This window comes from Chaetura pelagica, unplaced genomic scaffold (assembly GCF_000747805.2).
Source record: "Chaetura pelagica isolate M959 unplaced genomic scaffold, ChaPel_1.0 scaffold350, whole genome shotgun sequence".
In the NCBI taxonomy this organism is placed as follows: domain Eukaryota; kingdom Metazoa; phylum Chordata; class Aves; order Apodiformes; family Apodidae; genus Chaetura; species Chaetura pelagica.
In genome coordinates this window covers 727,620-749,027 of record NW_009951818.1, presented here as the reverse complement: position 1 = coordinate 749,027, position 21,408 = coordinate 727,620, and the positions used below count along the sequence as shown (strand labels likewise).

At 38.9% G+C, this 21,408-nt stretch overlaps 1 protein-coding gene across 2 annotated transcripts in view; it reads left to right on the top strand.

Annotated features, from left to right (window-relative positions):
- The window catches only part of MAP4K3 (mitogen-activated protein kinase kinase kinase kinase 3), a 69,766-nt gene that overhangs the window by 26,194 nt on the left and 22,164 nt on the right, over positions 1 to 21,408 (top strand). Inside the window, exons 12-19 of one of the 2 annotated variants that reach the window (XM_010008546.1) lie at positions 1,904 to 1,979; positions 2,987 to 3,045; positions 6,231 to 6,293; positions 14,962 to 15,020; positions 16,197 to 16,235; positions 16,540 to 16,593; positions 19,073 to 19,115; positions 21,026 to 21,188. In XM_010008546.1, coding sequence (XP_010006848.1) covers positions 1,904 to 1,979; positions 2,987 to 3,045; positions 6,231 to 6,293; positions 14,962 to 15,020; positions 16,197 to 16,235; positions 16,540 to 16,593; positions 19,073 to 19,115; positions 21,026 to 21,188 — 556 coding nt within the window. The remainder of the gene's footprint in view (positions 1 to 1,903; positions 1,980 to 2,986; positions 3,046 to 6,230; positions 6,294 to 14,961; positions 15,021 to 16,196; positions 16,236 to 16,539; positions 16,594 to 19,072; positions 19,116 to 21,025; positions 21,189 to 21,408) is intronic. The other variant, XM_010008538.1, reaches the window with a different exon arrangement.

The window sequence follows — 21,408 nt, the reverse complement described above, 5'->3', positions numbered from 1 at the left end:
ATGGTACAAACAACACTGGTGATAATCTTGAGCTTCAGACCTTCCCCATTTATTTGGAGTTTTGGTTGTTGGGGAAGTGGTGGTGTTTGTGTTTTGAGGTATTTTAGTTGTGTTTGGGGTTGTTGGGTTTTTTTTGGAGGCTAGAGAACTTGTCTGGCTATTGATGGTCTTTGAAGGAAAGTCTGTTGCCCACTGTGATGACAGCTCTTCACCTTGCCTCTTCTGCTCAAGTAGGGATGCTACCTGTTAACTGTTTTGATAGGCTACAGGGTTGTGGCAGTGAGGTAGAGATTAAGATGTGAATTTGCCACCTTTTTAGGAGTACCATGCTTAAAATAATTATAAACTCAGACAACGGTGAGATGTTTAATGTGTAAAAACAAAACTAAAACCATGCAATCAGGTTATTTGGGTATAATCAGACAGGTCTCCCCTTGATAGTAATATTCATTTGGCAGCAATATCTGTAACTGAAATTTTGAGTATTTTTCTCTACCACAACTCATGGAGGTCCTCATTTGCTTTCCCATTTAGATAAAGACAGGATTTCTGTCTGGGTCTCTGCTTTCATTCCATTAAGAATAAACCTTTGGAGATGTTGACAAAACTGTCTTGTTTTGCCACATTTCTCTGACAGTGATTCTCATGATAGATATGACATTAGCGGAAAAGGCTGCAAAGAGGAAAGTGCTCATGTTTTATCCTTAGCACGCTGTAAGTTTTGGGAATAAGATTGCTCTTAAGATCCCAAGTTGCTCTGGAGTTATGCCCAAATGGCATTTGTTTTGGGAAGTTAACCTACATTCCTTTGTCCTCTTGCACAGCTCAGATGTCAGCTTTTTGTACCATTTTGTTGTCAGCATAGGTCTTTCAAGGGTCTTTTGAGGACTTTGTCCTCATGACCAAGAGATAAGAATTTGACTCTTTCCAGTAATTCTGAGGTCATGGAGGAGGTGTGAGGGCAGGCTCTGTCTGCTGTGCATTAAACATCTGTGGCAGGATGCAGGGAACTCACACAATGGAAGTTCTCTAACTCTGTCATCACTTCTTAGTCAAAAGTTGCAAATGCAGATTATAATTAGCATATATAAAAGCAAAGCTAACATTCCAGCATGCGAAATTTCTGATCCTGTCGTGCCTATTACTTTAATTAAAATATCAACACAGGAACACAGTGAATGTGCACTTTTCAGAGATTACTCAGGCTAACATCATGGAGAATGAACTTCTTTTTTCTAACGAGTAAAATTTCATTGCCGAGGACATACTGGGAGCACACTGTTAGGTTTTGTGCTGCTGGTTTTGGGACTTGGTTGTGTACAGCAAAAAGCTGGTCTTGCAGTGTTATTAAGAAACCTTAAGATATAGTTTCTATTGGATATAGAGAAAATAAAGAAAATCCAACGAGGGCAATGAAATGAAAGCTGAGTCTTTATGTTCATGACACTTCATGCTGTAGAGAAGTAAATGGAAATCCCGGGAAAAGATAGAAGTGGAACATAACTCAGAAAGTGAAATTTTAGAAATTACGGCATCAGCACGAGCGTACCAGGAGTGCTCCCTTCTCTTCAGCGCTGAAAACCTCAGGCTAACTTCTACTTAAAGAAACTGAACTGAAGACATTTTAGGCTGGGGTATCTGCACAAAAGAAATGCTGCCAGTAAGTCAGATTCAGTCTTATTGCTTTAAAGTACTCTATGTTGAAGTTGAAGAAGATACTCTACAGATAAAGTGTCTCCAAGTAATTCTAACTAACATAGATACAATTTTTATTTTTAGCTTCTGCTTGATTTCTTTATTTTTTTTTACATTATCTAAAGAAACTTGCTAAAAACTAGGTACACAATACTGAGTTTCAAATGAGTGTATTTTGGTATTGAAGTATTCTGTATTTCTTTTCTAGCCTCTTGTAGTGCCACATAGAATTCATTCGACAAGTAGAAATGTGAGAGAAGAAAAGACACGCTCTGAAATAAACTGTAAGCATGTGTAATATGACAAATGGAATATTCTTAAAATAATCATTGGTATTCTCTTATTTCAACTGGTATTCAGGGTATCTGACATAGATAAATTTTTTGTGATACACAGGAAAAGAAAAACGCTATTTCACTTACAGATACAGGTTCTAGACAACTATGCAAAAGAAATATTTGTGTAAAATAATTGAATACACAATTTGTCAGCACTTCAGCAAATCTCACTGTTATTTCATCTCAATTGAACAGGATGCAGGCCAAGCTCTTCTGAGAGCTGATTGGTATAGCTTCCTATGTCACTCCAGCAGGGGTACTTGGAGTGATGCCAGATACTGCAGGGTAACAGAATGGCAGAGGAAGATTTTTCTTCCTTGACTTGGTATCTTGTTGTAGTTTTTGCTTTTGAATTCAATCAATCATTTAGAAATCAGAAAAGGAGGAGGTTGATCACTGGCCATTAAAAGCATTAAATTATATTAATTCTTTTGCTTGAATTACATCAGGGCAATACTGGAAGCTTTAGTTGTTTTTTGTTAAGCTAAAATTGAGGGCAAGTGTGTTGAAGATTATCTGCCATAGAGCTGTCCTAGAAGATGTGAGTAGCTCCCTCCAAGCTTCATTCAAAGCTATTTAGTGCTAGTGAATCTCCCAGAAGAACAGATTAAAGAGGGAATTTACACAATGGATGTGTTTTTTTTTTCTATAATTTATAGCTGTATTGCTCTTCTTAAGAGGGCATTTCACAGCCCTATCTGCTGAATTATTTTCTCAATCCTTCTAATGAGTAGGGGGGGCAAATGATTGTGCTGTCTTTGTAACAGAACAGTATTCTCTGTGCCCATTAGTTACTAGCAAGTGTGAGTTGGGTATGTGCATGTTATCAGAAGCTTCCATAGGTGGAGGTTCAATACACTTATTAAACTGGATTTTTCTTTTTTTTGTTAGCTTTTGAAGCTAAATTTTGTCTAACTACAGTCAAATTATTGTTTTCCTTTTCTCTTCTTTAGTTGGTCAAGTAAAATTTGATCCACCCTTGAGGAAAGAGACAGAGCCACATCATGAGTTTGTGAGTAACAAGCGGCTTGGGCCATGCCTTTCACATTATTATTCCCTGCAAATATCTATGGAGGAGGAGAAATCCAAAATGTGTAGCATACTTCCTTAGCACTAGGAAAATTGGTAGTGATGCAACACGTGTGTCCTGATTTTTTTTGTGCCATTACATGAAGTGCATCAAGACCCTTTGTTTTGGGGCTTAGCCAGGTGTGATGCATAAACAACAGCTGTTTTTCTTGTGGGTTTCCTCTATCCTTTATACCTCATTGCCAATCATTAATTCCCTTCATTTATAGAGTTATTTTTTTTTAATTGTGGAATTACTGTGTATATTCAGATGTTGCTCTCCTTTTTGCATGTATTGACAATGATTGATAATGGAAATAATAAAATTGAGAGCCTGGGAAAGAGACATGATACATTTTTTAAAAAATATTGTAGGGTTGTTATTTTCACACACTAACAATCATTCTGTGTCCCTGCATCACACCCAAGCCACGCTGAGTCTGATAGTTGATGTATTCTGTAAAACTGTGTTGCCAGTGTTTTCTTCCTGTGGACTCATCAATCAGTACAAGGGGTATGAGAATTCAAGCAGTGAGGGAGAAGGTGTCTCTGCTGTCTCACACACAATTGCAGTAGCTTTCTCCCTTTATGGAGACTGTTGCTTTCCACATTTGTGCCCTTGGGCAGTTTCTTTACATTCCTGAATAAATAAAAAAACCTAAAACGCTGCTTTTCTTCCTTACTGCAGAGTTCTGTGTTCTCTTGGGTTTTTTTCCAAGACAGGTGTTAAGGTGAAAATTTTGGCCTAGTACATAGGTTGGAGGGACATTGGCTTTAATTGGTATTCAGAGTCTGTAGAGATTTGGTGCTTCAGGACATGCTCCAGTGGCCAAAGTTGTGGAGGGGGTTTTTTTTGTGTTGATGGTTGGACTTGGTGATCTTTGAGGTCCTTTCCAACCATGAGGATTCTGTGATTATCTCATTCTGCGATTCCTCTTTTATAGTCCACAAACCACATGTAAGTGGGATTTCTGATTCCTTGGATTGCTCTGTAGTTGTACTAAAATGTCCTTCATGGTGTCTTGTCCGTTGGTAGTGGGTCAGCTGTCTCTGGTGTTTGAGGTTCTCCAGCAACTGACTGGACAGGTAGTCTTCAGTTTCTGGTTCCTCTTAAAGATGGAGGATACAAGCTTACCAAATCACACGTTGGACTTGGGCAATTGGTGAGGCCACATCTGGAGTATTGTGTCCAGTTCTGGGCCCCTCAGTTCAAAAAGGACAGGGAACTGCTCGAAAGGGTCCAGCGCAGAGCTACGAAGATGATTAAGGGAGTGGAACATCTCCCTTATGAGGAAAGGCTGAGGGAGCTGGGTCTCTTTAGCTTGGAGAAAAGGAGACTGAGGGGCGACCTCATCAATGTTTACAAATATGTAAGGGGTGAGTGTCAGGGGGACGGAGTTAGGCTTTTCTCAGTGATGACCAGTGATAGGACAAGGGGTAATGGGTGTAAATTGGAGCATAGGAGGTTCAAGGTGAATATCCGAAAAAATTTTTTTACTGTGAGAGTGACAGAGCACTGGAACAGACTGCCCAGGGAGGTTGTGGAGTCTCCCTCGCTGGAGACATTCAAAACCCACCTGGATGAGTTCCTGTGTGATGTACTCTAGGTGACCCTGCTCTGGCAGGGGGGTTGGACTAGATGATCTCTCGAGGTCCCTTCCAGCCCCTAAGATTCTATGATTCTATGATTCTATGATAATTATTTCAAATATGTTATTTAAACCTTCACATAAATGCGTAGTGATGTAATTTAGGAGCCGTGGTTATTATTACATATGGTAATGAGGTCGGTGCTTCTTCCATAAACTCATCAGTTAACTCAAAATTGTTTTTGAACTGATTCCAAGTTATCCTGACTTTGCTTCCCTGTTGCACTGTCTGGATTATAAAGAAAATACAACTGGCAACATTACATAGTTTAAATTATAATGCTTTTGCTCCTTAAGAATTGTATTTACTTACACCTACACAATCATAATTGCAAAAAGTTGTTCATGGAGAAGCTGAAGTTTTGAAAATACTTTTTGATTTTTTTCTTTTTTTGTCAGTCACAGACTGTACAAACCACTTAGTGGACAGGTTCATGGGGCAGAAAGGTGTTTTAGTTGCACCTTAGGAGCCTGAGTTGCTGAACTAGGGAAGGAGATTTTCTGCAGGGATTGAAGTACAACTTTGGAGGCCACTTCTTTGTCAGGTGTGGGAAGGGTGGAATCAGCCTTTTCTACATTCTGTGCTAGTTATCAGGACCTTTGCACTTTGAAATCTCAGAAGCTCTTGCTGCTCCAAGAAGGGACTTGAATGATCCAGATAAATTGTGCTGATAAGGAAATGTCTTTGTATTGTCTATTCCTGTCAGAATTTGCATACTTGAAACTGTCCAAAGAACTTGACTTATTTCACTGTCTGTAAGGGGGACCTGCAGCAGATCTTTCTGAAGAGGGCAGTTAACTACTCCACTGACCATATCAGAATGAAGCATCCAACCTCATCTGCCCTTTGTAGATAAAATAGAACTATGATTTTGAAAACTATTGTGTTGGGTCTAGAGACCAAAGAAAAACCATGTTTTGTTGTTAGATATAGAGCCAACAGACAACTTAAATTGGCATGTCAAATGCAAACAAGATACATTAAAAAGGATGCTCTAGCAAAGAGCCTTCGCATAAAGCAGGCTGAGGGAAGTTTGTAAGAATCCTTACACTGAGATGCCTGATTCTTCCTCCAGCAATGATAGTGCTTTTCATTAAAGCTGTTCTTCTGACTCTTTTGCTTCTGTCTTACAAAAGCATGTTTAAACTTTATGCTTACTTATGGATATGAGTGCACAAGCCAAAGTACTGGGCCACTGCAGCATGATGGTACATACTTGCCTCTTACTGAGGCAGTTTGTTGCTCATTGCCACAGCTCAAGTGATGAACAATAATTCATTAATTAGTGTATTTGGTAACGTTTGGTAATGTGACCATACCCTTGGCTGTGTTTTACTCATATCCCCAGAACTGTCTTAACATGGTTTGAGTTTCACCTGGCAGCCTTTGTTTTAGCAAGAAAATTTACCTTTATGTATACCTTGGCTTTCACTCACAATGTAAATAACTGTAATTTCTTGATCTCTGTCTAATGAACAGCCTGACAGTAGTGATTTTTTGGACTATTCAGAAGAAGTATACTACACTGCAAGATCTAACCTGGTATTTTTCATCTTATGCCTTTCTTTGTCAGTGTTAGTTTCGTCTTTGTGTTTTAAAGCTTGTATTTTGTCCTGTTGTACTCGTGTTTTGAGCTGTGTAATCATCATTCAATATAAGAATTAGTTTCTATGTGTATTTCTGTAATGCATGAAGAAATTCCTAGTATGTACAGTATTGAAAGTATTTAACCTCTGTTAATATTTAGTTGAAAGACTTATAGAAGGGGCTCGGTGTTATATACTCATTCTAATTTCTTTATTTAACTGCCTTACTATGCATTGCTTGGTAATTTTTTGAAGGTGATTAAAAATAGAAGAGACATTCTCTTATTTTATTCTGGAAGTTCCTTAAAGTAGTCTCATGAAAGACTATAAAATTATATAAGTGTAAGTCTTTGCATTCTCCAGACAGAATTAATGTTACAGAATGAATATACACTTAATACAAATAACAGGAAGTGGGGTCTTAAGTGTTTTCAGTGGTATTTGGTCTTGTTTATAGTCTGATATATTTTCCATATTTTCTCTTACTCTGTTGAAAAATTTGGTTCTTAGCATTGCAGTGTAGAAATTGCCTTAGAAAGTGAGTTTCCTCATTTCTCTACTCTTTAGGCACTATGTAGTTATAAAAGTAATGCTTTTAAGTCTTGGACATCTTCATATACTGTTGAAAAAGGGAAGAAAAAATTAAGAGCATTATTCTGCTAGTTTTCTTTGATTTGTGAGATGTTTACTATAAGTGCACTGGGGGAACATGGAAAGTGGGGTGTTTTGAAATGTTTTGCATTGTGGTTTTTTTGTGATTTTTTAGTTTGGTATTTTTTTGTTTGTTTTGGCTACAGTTGCCTTGGTGTGACTTGAATCTGCCAGTATCATAGTCACTGAAAGCTTAGACTGTCTTCCCCATTCTTTGAAGGAACTTCCTGTATAGCTTGATTATAAAAAATGTTTCACTAATTGTTTTGATATCAGTATCTTATATTTCTCTGTATGCAGTGGGACCACCTCCATCCTGTGCAATTGTTTCAGTTTGCTTTTTGGTTTTCTTTTCAGTTTAACATATTTTCAAATCTTTTTCGAGTTACTTTCAGTGTTGTCACGTATCTTACTAGGGTGTAAGAGATGAATGAGAACATCTGTCCTTTCCCATCCTGTTTTGCCCCATGTTGTTCAGTACACTTTTAAAAAAATTACTACTATGATAAAGTGTTAAACTACCTCTGTTGCTGCAATCATGAGAGGGTTTTTTAGGTCAGTTGACAGCACTTTCTGTCTTTGGCTACTTTATTCACAGCCTTCTATGCTCATTGTGAATCAAATAGAAGAATTGTAATTTGGTGGTAATGCTTCACCCATTCGTGAGATTCTTCCAGTAAGACCTAATCCTTCTGGAAACTAGAAGAAATAATTAGTAGATGATTCATTCTGCTGTTGTGGACCAGGACACACTAATCAGACTTCCTATTTCTCTCCTTCCCCCACTTCCCTCTCCTGCTTTGACAGTATGGCCTTCAGACATACTCCCTGAAAAGTGAATTTTTCAAAACATCAGCAGGAGGAAAAGATTATACTTTTCCACAAGTGCTGCTGTTGGGCTCTTTCCTGTCCTGTTCTGCTGGTTTTATAAAAATACCTTATGAGCAACAACTCTTATCAAGAAATATGTCTCTTAAATCAAACAAAAATTAACAAAAATTTAAATATAATAATTTTAAAAAGTCAGAAATTGAGGCGTATTTTGGGCAGTATGAGGCATAAAAGGTGTACAGGCAAAGTTGAAATTTGGGGAGTGACTGAAGAGTGTTTTTACCTATCACCTAACATGTAGCACAGCTGAATGTAGCAGCTTATGCAGTCGCCATGCATGCACCTTTTAAAAATTTGCCTCCTATGATGTGGTTGCCCTCAGAAATAATTCCTTTGCTTTTCCTCTTCCCCCTCCCTTTGCCTCTGTGCTCCTGAAATAGCTACAGCTCCTGGAATAGCTACAGAATGCAGAAATTAAGTATAGGTCTTGTTTGTAGAGAATATTCAATGTCTAAACCCCAGTATCCCATCATGCAAATGGCAAACAGACAAGGACAAGATAATGCTACTCTTTGATCTTCTACAAATATACCCCTTTGATTTGGGTCCAAATAAATAACAGAATATTTTGTTGTAGGTACAAGGGATTTACTTTTTCAGAATAGGTTTCTTTTACTTTTTCTATAATTGGACAGCAAGTTCCTCAATAACTTAGTTGTGTACCTTCCACAGTTTGAGATCTTCTTGCACATACTCCTTCCTGTCATTGCAAGTTCCTCATGTTCCTGTTCTGGTTTTTGTGCTGTTTTGGCAGCTGTTTTCTGACAATGTCCTTTGTGTTTGGAGCAGCAGGGGTGTGCTGAACTCTTTATAAAAAAAAAAAAAAAAGTAAAAAAAGAAGTCTTATATTACATGCACATTATACTTTATACAGGTGAGATCTCAAATACTTCTCCCATATTTTTCATTGTCTTTCTGTGTACTTAAAAAGCAGTTGTTCGGATACAGAATCATAAGTGGGAGAGCTGAGCATTGTGTTTGCAGTGATCTCAGTCAATAGTTTAAACAAAAGTTATCTTCTCTAAAAATATGTACACTGTTGTTCTAGAACAACAATTTTTAAGTTTTATGCTGTTGGTTCTTGGAGAAGCACCTGAAAATCCAATGACTAACTATGTGTGTGACTTCACGTTGTAATGCTGCGCCCACCACATTGACAGTCTTGGGAATCTACATGAGTTAGCATAGGAGGACCAGAATTCTGTCAATTGAAATGTGTTTGCTGGAAGTAAGCATATGGTCAGAAGCAGTCTCAAGTAGATGACATCCTGATAAAAATGTGCATCTTCTTTTGGGTTATTTTTTCCACCAGATCAGTTTCCCATTCGGATTCCTGTGTGGCATTGCAAATGAATGTGTCAGTTTGGTGGAGGGAGGTGTGTGGGCTGGAAAGAGGCCAGGAGAAAGGGCTATTAAACCCACCTTAAGCAGAGCTGTTGCTGTACATGTAACTGCATACACACAGTTGGCTGTGTTAAACCCTGTGAGGTTTTGGTGCCTACTCCTCCAGCTTGTTGAATTTCCTTTGACTAGCAGCCCACTCTTTTTTTGTTAGATGCTAGAAAGTAGTTTAATTACAGTGTTGGCCAGCTACCTCAGCACCTTAGATGCATTCCACCTGGTCCTAGTCTGCATCATACTAACTGATTTGTAGCACTATAGCTAGTGATTGTTTTTTTCTTTGCATTGGGGAAAAAATTAAATGTTCCTGCTCTGGACTTTATTTAATTTAATGGAGTTAAATCCAGCTGGCAGCTGGTCACGAGTGGTGTTCCCCAGGGCTCAGTGCTGGGGCTGCTCCTGTTTCACACCTTTATTGATGATCTGGATGCGGGGATCGAGTGCACCCTCAGTGAGTTTACAGGTGACACTAAGTTGGGTGGGAGTGTCCATCTGCTTGAGGACAGAGAAGCTCTGCAGAGGGATCTGGACAGGCTGGATTGATGGGCCAACGCCAGTGGTATGAGTTTCAATAAGGGCAAATGTTGGGTCCTGCACTTTGGCCACAACAACCCCTGGAAGCATTACAGGCTTGGGGAGGAGTGGCTGGAGCTGCCCAGCAGAGAGGGGACCTGGGGGTGCTTGTTGGCAGCTGGATGAACATGAGCCAGCAGTGTGCCCAGGTGGCCAAGAAGGCCAACAGCATCCTGGCCTGCGTCAGGAATAGTGTGGCCAGCAGGACCAGGGAGGTGATCCTGCCCCTCTATTTGTCCTTGGTGAGGCTGCACCTCGAGCACTGTGTGCAGTTCTGGGCACTGTAGGATAGGAAGGACATGGAGGGAAGGGCAGCTGGGCTGATTAGGGGTCTGGAGAACAGGTCGTATGAGGAGAGGCTGAGGGAGCTGGGGCTGTTCAGCCTGGAGAAGAGGAGGCTGAGGGGAGACCTCATTGCTCTCTAACACTACCTGAGAGGAGGTTGTGGTGAGGTGGGTGTTGGCCTCTTGTCCCTAGTGACTAGTGACAGGACAAGAGGAAATGGGTCAGGGTGTGTCAGGGGAGGTTCAGGTTGGATATTAGGAAATATTGCTTCATAGGAAGAGTGGTGAGGCATTGGAACAGGGAGGTGGTGGAGATACCATCCCTGGAGGTGTTTCCTGTAGCCCCTTCCAGTACTGGAGGGCTGCTATGAGGTCTATAAGGTGGCTATAAGGTTTCCCTGGAGCCTTCCCTTCTCCAGACTGAACAGCCCCAACTCTCTCAGCTTGTTAGGGCTCCAGCCTTCTGATCATCTTTGTAGCCCTCCTCTGGGCTCACTCCAAGACTTCCATGCCCTCCTTATGTTGGAGGCTCCAGAACTGGACATGGCAGTGCAGATGGGGTCTTAGGAGAGTGAGTAGAGGGAGAAAATCACCTCCCTTGACCTGCTGGCCACACTTCTTTTGATGCAGGCCAGGACACAGCCTTCTGGGCTGTAAGCACAAGCTTCATCCACCATTACCCCCTGGTTCTTCTTTGGACTGTTTTCAATCCATTCTCCACCCAGTCTGTATTTATGCATGGGATTGCCCCAACCCAGGTGCAGGACCTTGCACTCAGCCTGGTTGAACTTCATGCAGTTTGCACAAGCCCACCTCTCTAGCCTGTCAAGGTCCCTCTGGATGGCCTCCCTCCCTTCCAGCAGGTTGACCTCACCACACACTTTGGTGTCATCAGCAAACTTGCTGAGGGTGCAGTCAGTGCCACTGTCCATGTTCCTGACAAAGATATTAAACAACACAGGTCCCAGTGCTGACCCTTGTGGAACACCAGTCGTCTCTGGTCTCCATTTGGACATCAAGCTGTTGATCACAACTCTTTTGAGTGTGGCCGTCCAGCCAGTTCCTTACCCTATGAGTGATTCATCCACTGAGCCAGAACAGCTCAGCCCTGCAGCAGAAATCAGGAATGTATGACTACCAAAGTTGCAGCAACAAGTAAATAATCATTAGATTCTGTAGAAAATAAATAGCAGTTTTAAAAAATTTAACTCCAGAAGGTATTATAGATTTGGTCATTCCTGGGGAATTTGTTTCATAGTATGGCCTTACCACCTAATTTGCCTTTGCTTTGAGGAAGTCTTTATGCTTTTTTTAGTCATTGATTAATTTTCACGTGGTTTATCTAAAGGTGTGATTTGCCTTTTTATGTGACTTTTTCATTTAGTGTTACCCAGACTGTTGAGATGAACTGGTAATGACTCCTTTTTTTCCAAAGTGATTATTGCCAGCAGATAACATTCTGTCTTCTACACAGTTATGTTGGTTCAGGAATGGGTTGTTGGTAATCTGAGACCAAATGCAGAATCATCTGGGATTGCATCTTTGATTTAACACCAAGGTTATTGACCTCATCAAGATTCTCTTGCAAAATATCTGTCTCGTCACTCAGATTGATTCCAAGTGAATGTTATCTGATCTAAAAATAATTTTAATTAACTGATCAGCATAGTATGTGTGCTAAATGGCAATATTAATGTAGATTCATAAAGCTGTTGGGTTACTTTAGGGATGCAGGAAGGATAACAGCTTTTGATAAGCCAATTGTTGCATCATTTAGTAATTAATGCTAATCTGTTCTTCCCAGGGGAAACTATAACTGCTGAGATTTTTGTTTTGTTGAAAAGTACCTTTGTTTGGCTTTAAAAAAAATCTAGTTATATTGGTTGCTCTGATAAAGTATAACAGTTCACTGGAGGCTTTTCAGGCTACATGAAGTATTTATCCATTGTTTTTGTACAAATATGTAGCTACAAGATTTATAAAATTGTGACTTCTGGATGTATTTGAAATAGAGGGTGTGAGAAAAACGTGTTGCACTTTTTAAGCTCTCTAGGTCTCAGTATTTATCTCTCAAGATAGAAATTTTCCCTAGCAATGGATTACTTCACTTTCACTGGAGTGAAAACCAGCAATATTTAAAGGGCTTAGAAGGACACTAACAAGCTAGTTAAGACAAAACATATACATACCCAGCTAGAATTGTAGTCAAATAAATGCTAATAAGCAGCACAATAGAAAACTGAACAAAACTAAAGCTTTTGTCCTTTTAAAGCATTTAAACATAAGTAATTCTAGCAGATGTCATTTTTCATAAAGGAAGTTCCAGTAAGGCTTAAGAAGTCTGGTGACAGATGAAGGCTCCTTCTTTTTAGGAGGCTTTGCTTATTGCACTTACTAATTTTCCTGTCATTGCTGTATGATATATATATATAGCCATACATTGCAAAGTGTGTAAATTAAAATTAAAAGATATTTTGGCTCTGCCCAGCATAAGATCTTTGCTTCCCACTTTTGATTAATGTGATTTTGGAACATGTAGGTAAAACATCTTCTCACTTCAAGGTGGAAATCTCAGATTTCATTATCCTATTCACAAGTTATTTTTTTCAAGAGCCTCCCAGTCTTTGTTCTGGCATCCTCTTAATAAGGATATTCTTAGACTCACACAACCTGTTTAACCTCCTTGTTAAGTCTGGTGACAACTTCTGTTTCCAGTCTTGTTATTTTCTGCCCTAGAGCCTGAATCCTCAAAATACCTGCTTGCATGAGGACATTTTTGAGATTGCATAGAAGTAAAATAAGCAGTCACAATAAAGAAAGTTAAATCTTTGTTTCTTTGTGGTGAGTTGGAGTATGTCAGCTGGTGATGAGGACCAGTAGAAAGGAGTTCCTGGATAAGGTGATAGATATTAGGAGTGATGAAAAAAATTACATTGCAGAGAGCCTAGGATAGTCTTTCTTGAGTGAAGGAGACTTGCTGAGCTTGTTTTAAGCAAGGAGTAGGAGTCGAGACTGGGGCATAGGAGAAGGATGAAACTGTGAAAAAGAAGATAAGGATAATAGAAGGGATCAAAGATACCCACAGCTGAGGCCTGACCCCTTCCACCTGCTGCTTCTCAGAGCCCAGGACATGCTCCTGGAGAGGAGTGAGCCTTCCTTCCTTGCCAGCATGGACACTTGTGAGCTCTTCTTATCTGTTGCCTAACTTTTGAGATTCTCTGACCCCTGTCTAGGGGGCAAGCTGGATGGCCCTTGTAGCCAGATACACAGAAGTGGATGGGGTTTGCAGGTTTCTTCATTTAAATCTGCATAAAACATGTCACAAAGTTGGTATGAGGATTAAAAAATCTGTTTCTCCGTGGTTTACAAAATGCCAGTGTCAGGCTTGCCTTTGCAAGTTTCATTCAACCCTCTGATCTGTTCATTATTTTACATCAAGTAATTATCAGTTATGTACTGTTTTTTCCACAATATCTCACTTGTCTTAGGAAAATATGGGAAGTCACTGAAGCAATCAAGTGCTACTGACAGCTATGGTAGAAATACCCATGTGGAAACTACTACTTAGCTTTACAGAGCAGAAATGAGGATATAGTAAACAACCTGAAGCTCCTTGTGGAACAGAAAAAAATATACACAGCTTTGTATTAAAATGATTGCAGTTTGGTCTGGAACTGAGAACTTAGGCTTCATCAGCTTGGAGCATGGGTGAATCTTGTGTGAGGCTTTCCCTCTGATTTTTCAAAATGCCCTTTTTAGAGATCAACCCCATGAGTTGTGATCACCTAATCCAAACTTATCACTCTTTTTACTTGGATGTCTGGGCATCTTTGTGAAGGATGGCATGATTTTGATATGGGCTGCAGCTGAAACAGGCCTGCTTAACAGAAAATAGTGGGAGACATATTTTCTTGAAATGAGCAGTATAGCTCCATTTATCACTAACTTGGGTGATCAGTAACTCATTTCTCCTGGTGAATACACTCAATATTTTGGCAGCAAATTTATGCTCGGACTTTGCCTGTTGTGACCCAGCTAAAGAAAAAAACTCCTTGTAATTATAACAGTATAGTTTTGTCAGATGCAGATTTGATGATAGTTCAGTATGGTTCCTGTATTTCCATTAATGCATTCCATTTGAATGCTATATGGCATCTATTGAGTAATGGTGGAGGCCTATTGCCACACTTTTTTTCTAAGTAGCCCATGCTCCATGATTGCTTGACTGCTTGAATTTGCTGCTAATACTGGTTTTTCATTTTTGATACAAAAGGTGATCTTAAAGTGTGCCTGAGAACAGATATAGTTATCCTTAGAATACATATTTCTATAACCAGCACTATCAAAGCACTTTGATTATTTCTTGAATGTCCTCTTGTGCTAAAGGCATTTCAGGCTCCCTGCCAGAATTACTGCCCATCTGAAATTAATATGATAATGTGCAAGTGAGAGCCTGTTGGGTTCTCTGTGGGTCTGGTAGACCTCAAAGTCCCATTCCCTCCCATTGTTTGTTTTTTTTTTCTGGTGGTGGTTGTTTTGTTTCCTTTTCTGTAGCCAACTTTATTTGAGCAGAAGATGTGTTTGTCCAAGGAAGGAGGGTCTAAGATCAGCATTTTAGAAGGAATGAAGAGATGCAGCAAAGTGGCAGAGAGGAGATTTTTGGGTGCAGTGGGCCTGAGGGTAGTGTTAGGGGCCAGGAAGGCCAGAGGAATGACCTCATTTGGTAGCTTATGTGTGACAGAGGGGGGTAACAGCAGCATGACACTGAGTATGTGTTTGATGCTTACCTGTTCATCCTAAAGATTTGTTCTCTTATATTTGTAGGATCTACAGCTGGAATATGGTCATGGTCCTCAGTGTGGCTACTTCTTGGGTGCAAATAAGTGAGTAAGCAACAGCAGTTTTTGTCTTTAGTTAATTCAAGACCGTTTTAATTAGAAAAACCAGAAATGTGTGTTAAGCACATTAGCTGAAATGAATGTAGTAAAATGTCAACTTTGTTTATGTAATTTACAATTCCAAAATCACTATTTATTTCTAAAATAATAGCAATTACAGTGGTATACAAATACAGCACTTTTCAGTATTTGAGGCTGTAGTGATCATACTGACTCTATGATGCTGAAAACTTCCTTCTAAAAGCCATTACCTTGGTCTGCTTGTTAACAAAATATTCTGCCTCATAAGTCCCACACAGCACAATTTTACCCCATCTAGGAGCCACCAGTGCTGCTCTTAGACATTACTTTATGGTCTTCTTCACATTGTAGGGCCCTAGGAACATTCAGTTGTAGTTTTTATTTTTTTTACTAAAACTTACCTGTCTCAGCAAAGTCACTTATCTTCATAATCATACATTTAATAATTTTGTGGTATTAATAATATTAAATAGTTTTCCATGTAATTCTTCCTTTCCACCCAGTTTCTTAACTTATATTTATACATCGGAATTGGGATGCCTACCTTTCCTTTTCTAAATTACATCATATTTAAAGAAATGCAGAAAATCTAAGCATGCAACATGATATTTTTCTGCAATCTTTTAGTTGGACAAAACAGGAATACTGATATCTTCCAAAATCCTGTTGTTTCTCATCCCTGTGTTTTGCCTGCTATTCCTCTCTGGCTGTGTTTTCAGACAAAGACACAAAAACTATGAAGTTTGGAATGTTACAAAGAATTATGTAGGGAAGAAGACATTTATTCCAATAGTAGTTTAATCCTCTTGTCAGTCTGATTTCTTGGATAGTGTATATTTGTTTTAAATTGGATCAAACCAAGCCAGTCCTTGTTTTACAGTACAAGGAACAAGGACCACTGCACTTAATAGGTATACATTAATAAACACATGTGAAAGTGTGTTGTGTAAAAAATAAGAAATAATTTTTAAATGCAGCCATGTTTGTTTGTATGTGGATGTTTCTGTGTTCTGAAAGCCAGCTGAAATAACATGCTTTGGATTATTTACTGATAGAATCATAGGAGCATTTACCCTGGCTTTTGACAATTAAGTCTGTGTGCCACAACTAAACTGTTCTTATTCTTATTTAATGCTGAAGGAGTCTCTTAAAATCAGTTGAAGAAGAACTGCATCAGCGGTAATTCTATTCTTTATTTTTTTCCCCCTCTTAAGTGTTTCAGAGTAATTTGTGCATTGATTCCTTATGTCTGTCTCAACTAGTTCTTGTTTATCCCTGTACTTGCTGAGACGATATGTGAGAAGCGTAGTTGTCTGGGTAGTATCTGTGCTTTGCAGAGTAAATAGTAATAGTAATGATAAAAAGCTAAAAGTCAGTAAAATTTTGTAAAGAGACAGTAGCCCTTAAGCTCAGAATTTTTCACAGTAGCCAAGGTCATTTTAATAAAGCCCACTCAGCCATAGTACCTTGTTCATTTCCTTAGGGGACATGTGGCACATTTAGAAGATGATGATGATGCAGATGAAGATGCAAAACAGTAAGTCCTTTCTTCTTGTAAAAATAAATACATACATATAAAAGCTTATTCATGAATAGATTAAAATAAAAAATAAATTGAATCATGTTCTGTCTCTTAATAGTTCAGGATTCTTTTTGTTCTATAGCATTTTTAAAGATAGGCACTTAATGGTATTCCTAGATTACATGACCAGAAATTTTCTTAATATTCTGATAAACTTATGATAAATTAGCAGTAAAAAATCTTGTTTGTCTCTTGATACAGTTGTGTTTTTATCTTCTGTTACTGAACAAAACCTTGGCATTAGTCATGTTGAGCCAGTATTTCATCTAACTCTGCTCCTAGTGTCTTCTTTAGAATTGATGACTGTATATTAAAATAAAGCTGATTAAAAATACATAGAATATGTACATCACCTTCTTCTCTAGATAATTGAGTTTGCTTTGTCCACATTCTCAGCTAGGAGAACACCCATATCTTGTATAAGTGTTGCATTTAGGAATAGAGCTGGCTTCCTTACCAAAGAGAGAGCAAGGTTATGTGACCAAAAAGGCAGTATCAACAGGCATATCTTAAATGAATTATGTTCATGTTAAATTTCACTGGTATAAGTATTCTTGGACTTTTTTTGACTGACAGATGAGAGCTGAAAAAGTTTAACATGCACAGCCAGTATGTGAGAGTTTACATTCCTAAATAAATCTGATAGAAAAGCCAAAAAGAAAGATGCCATTGGGACAGAATTTTTGTTTACTTTCTGTTAATGGATAATTTTGAAAGCTGTTGCATCATACCAGAAGCCTGTAAAACGTGTTATCTGTTGCTGGCGTCTGCCTCTTGCAGAGAACCAAATATCTCTCTCTTATTCATTTTTTTTCCCTGAGTTATTCTGCTGCTGTTCTTTTGTAACAAAGGCAGTGGTGCAGTGGTTTTTATCACTGTACTGAAGATGTGAGACAGGTGCCATTAGCATGGATAAAGCCACTGATAGTGTGTGATGTCAGCTACGTGACAAGTATATTAAACTTGCGTTGTTTATTAATCAACTTCTTAAAATGCAAGTATGTTTGTGCTGTTGGACACAAGTGATGCTTACAAAAGAAAAATATTTTTGGTCAGTTTTTTAGCAGGCTTTATTCCTCTGCTAATTCCTTATGAAATTCTTCATATTTCATTATTAGGCTATTGTTAGAAGGCGTGATTGATTATGTAGTTCATCAATAATATGAAGCTCCCATGTCATGTCTTTGAGGGGAAGAGCTTCATAATGCTACTCATTGGTTCACTCCCCTGCATTTGGACCAAGCTGAGAACCTGCTTTGCTCATAGCTGGGTAGACATAGGTAATGACAACTCAGGCCTCCTGCAGTGTAGGAAGTAAAGTTCCCCTATAGCTCCTTAGTGCCAGCTCCACTCTTGACAGGCATCAGTGGAGATGTTCTGGATATCTGTACTGCAAGCCAGCTCAGCATGTGTCCTCCATCTGTACTAATCTCTGAATGTTTTTTGTGTACAGCTCTGTCTGTCCATTTTTGCTTGATGATTCTTTTTCCACCCTGCACTTCTTGGTCTGTAAACAAGAAAAGAAGATAACTTACTGCTTGGATATTTTCCCAAAACCTTGGAACATAATATAAAAATAAGGAAAATATTGTGCAAGAATGGCAAGTTTTCACAGCTGCATTCTTTATTTAATGGAAATAATTTTCTATTCCAAAAGATTAGGAAACAGGATAATATAAGAGCTTTTACAAACATAAAAATTTTAGGAATTCAAGATTTTTTTTAAAATGCAACTTATTCTTTAAAACACATAGCCAGCAAAGGAAGAATGCTCCTGATGCTTCAGCTTTCCTGTTTCCTGCTATCTTGTACTGTTCAGCCAAACTGTTTAACACAAGAACAATTCAAAAGTTGTCTTTTCCAAGATTTCTGTGAAAAGAAACTCATGGAAAAAACAAAACCAAAACCAACAACCTAACAGTAGGGTAGCTGTCCATTGCAGGTGTATTTTGCTTTCATGTGTAAGGCTGTTCTGAAGAAAGCAGTGGTAAATTTTTCAAGGAAACTTTTTCAGAATTTTTCCTGTAACCCCCTTTTGCCTTGTATACCTATAGATGGCCTTTTAGAAAAGCTCACTGATAGCCTAAATCTCTCTCCTCTCAACAGAGTAAATATCAGGCCTGCTCTACATCACCTTACTTTTTTCTGCACCAGTATGTGCATCTTCAACAAATCAGTCTGTGTCACTTTCTGCTCTTTAAGGAGGATCTGTGATACTTAAGTTTGCAGATAGTATCTCTAGTATGCACAGCTATAACAACATGTTTGAAAGTATTTGTGATGCAGTTATTTAGATATAATTGTGCTGTTGGCAAGTTAATGATGTTTATTTGTATGGCATTTATAAAATCCTGTATCTTCTTGAACGTTGCAATATAGGAGGTTCACAGAGCTACAGTGCATTAGCAATCTGTTTTGTTTCTTTTCTTTATAGTGCTACTATGAAACCTAAAGTGCCACCTCCATTACCACCAAAGGTAAGGGAGGGGATTTCTGTTTCCCAGAATAAAAAGGCAATTTAAATAAGTAAACACATGCAGAAGTGTCTAAGTGACTATACTGGTGGTTCTCTCACTTGAGCCGTGACTTGAAGACCTGAATTAATTTTTAAGTCAAGGATCTATCCAAGGATTCCACTTATACATTCATATCCTTTAATTGCAAATCTGCATTGGGACTTGCAATATAGAATATTCGTCAGTGTGAAAGTGCTGTTTCAGACTAATTGCACTTCTGATCATAGAACAGAATGATCGAGTTGTTTTGGTTGGAAAAGTTTTTTAAAATCAGCAAGTGCAGCAATTAACTGCCACCCACTGCCAAGTCCACCACTAAACCATGTCTCTAAGCACCATATCTACATGTGTTTTAAATACCTCTGGGGATGCTGACTCAAACTTGTAGTGACAAGCCTGAAACTGAACACAGTACTTGAGATTTGGACTCATTAGTGCCAAGAACTGAGTCATGATCACTGCCCTAGTCCTGTCAGCCACGCTATTTCTGACACAAGCCAGGATGCCATTGGCCTTCTTGGCCACCTGGGCACACTGCTGGCTCATACTCAGCTGGTTGTTGACCAAATACTCTGATGTCCTGTTCCACCAGGAAACTCTGCAGCCACTCTTCCCCAAGCATTGCATCAGGTTGTTGTGGCCTAAGTGCAGGACTTGGCACTTGGCCTTTTTGAATCTTACACAATTGGCAGTGGCTCATTTATCCAGTCTGTCCAGCTTCCTCTATAGAACCTTCCTACCCTCAAGCAGATCAACACTGCCACCCAACTTGTTGACATCTGCAGGCATACTGAGGGTGCACTTGATCCCCTCATCCAGATCATTGATAAAGATGTTAAACAGAACTGGCCCTGACACTGCACCCCAGGGAGCATCACTTGTGACTGCTTCCAGCTGGGTTTAACTCCATTCACCATGGCTCTTTGGGCCCAGCCTTCCAGGCAGTTCTTTACCCAGTGAAGTGTACACTTGTCCAAGCCATGACCAGCCAGTTTCTCCAGCAGAATGCTGTGGGAAACTGTGTCAAAGGCTTTACTAAAGTCTAGGTAGACAACATCCACAGCATTTCCCTCATCAAGTTAGTGGGTCATTTTGTCATAGAAGGAGATCAGGTTAGTAGATACTTCAGAAGGAATAAATTTGGTAGTTAAATTTAGTGCCCAAGTAACTTTTAATAGAGCTACTAAATAAATAATCAGCTTCTGGTGTCTGAATGGTCATCTTCAGAGTCATGCTTGGGTCAAATTAGTTTTTGCATGCTGCCATTTGAAGAGTAAGTGAATCTTTCCACATGGAAGTTATCTTAATATAAGCAAAAATTAAGAAAAAGCTTACTTTTTCTTTTTTTCATGGCTGTCAGTTCCCCAGGCAAAACCTGTGGGCTTGATTACCTGCCCTCCAGCTAGCTTTGCATAACTGAGAAGGATTTTGTAGGCAGCATTAGTGCAGCCAGTGTATAAACAACATTGCCCTTTGTGGTTACATCACTTATTTGGGATTCTTCACAAAAATTCTAGCTGTATCATTGAATGTTCCCTAGTTTCTACTTCAGCATCTGGTTTGGTTATCTGTATTTATAAACAGTGACATTTCCACATGCCCAATAATTGTTTAATGCATGACTCGGATAAAATTATTTTTAATTAGCCCTTTATCAGTAACAAGGTTTTCCTTGTTGCTATGCATTTCCTGGTAGTTTGGGGTGTTGTTTTTTATAAAGAAATTTGCTTGGCAGAACACATTGCTTTATCAATTTACTCTTGAAAATTCCAGGATCCAAATATTGCACGTGGTTTTTTTCTCATTGAGAAGTAGCATGGATGTTTGCATCTTTTTTAATTATGTTTTCCTTATTGCTATATCTTTTTCAGCCTAAATCCATCTTTATCCCCCAAGAAGCTCATTCTTCTGAAAATGATAATCAAAGGACAATCAAAAGATGCCCAACATCAGAGAGTCCAGCAAAATCCGTATCTCAGGTTCCACCCAGACCACCACCTCCCCGGTTACCTCCACAGAAATCTAATGCTTTAGGTAATAAGAGTGACACCAGAAAATATGCAAATATTTCTTGAATAATCTAATGTGATTTAATTTCTACATCCTCATCTATGCACACATTAGAACATAACTGTGGTGATCTTTCTCTGGTGGGCAAGTAACAGACAGTGCATGAAAGCCAAAATACACGAAAAAAAATGCTTGAACTCTTAAGAGAGTCAGTTGTACCTTGTCATAAAGTTAATGACACAAT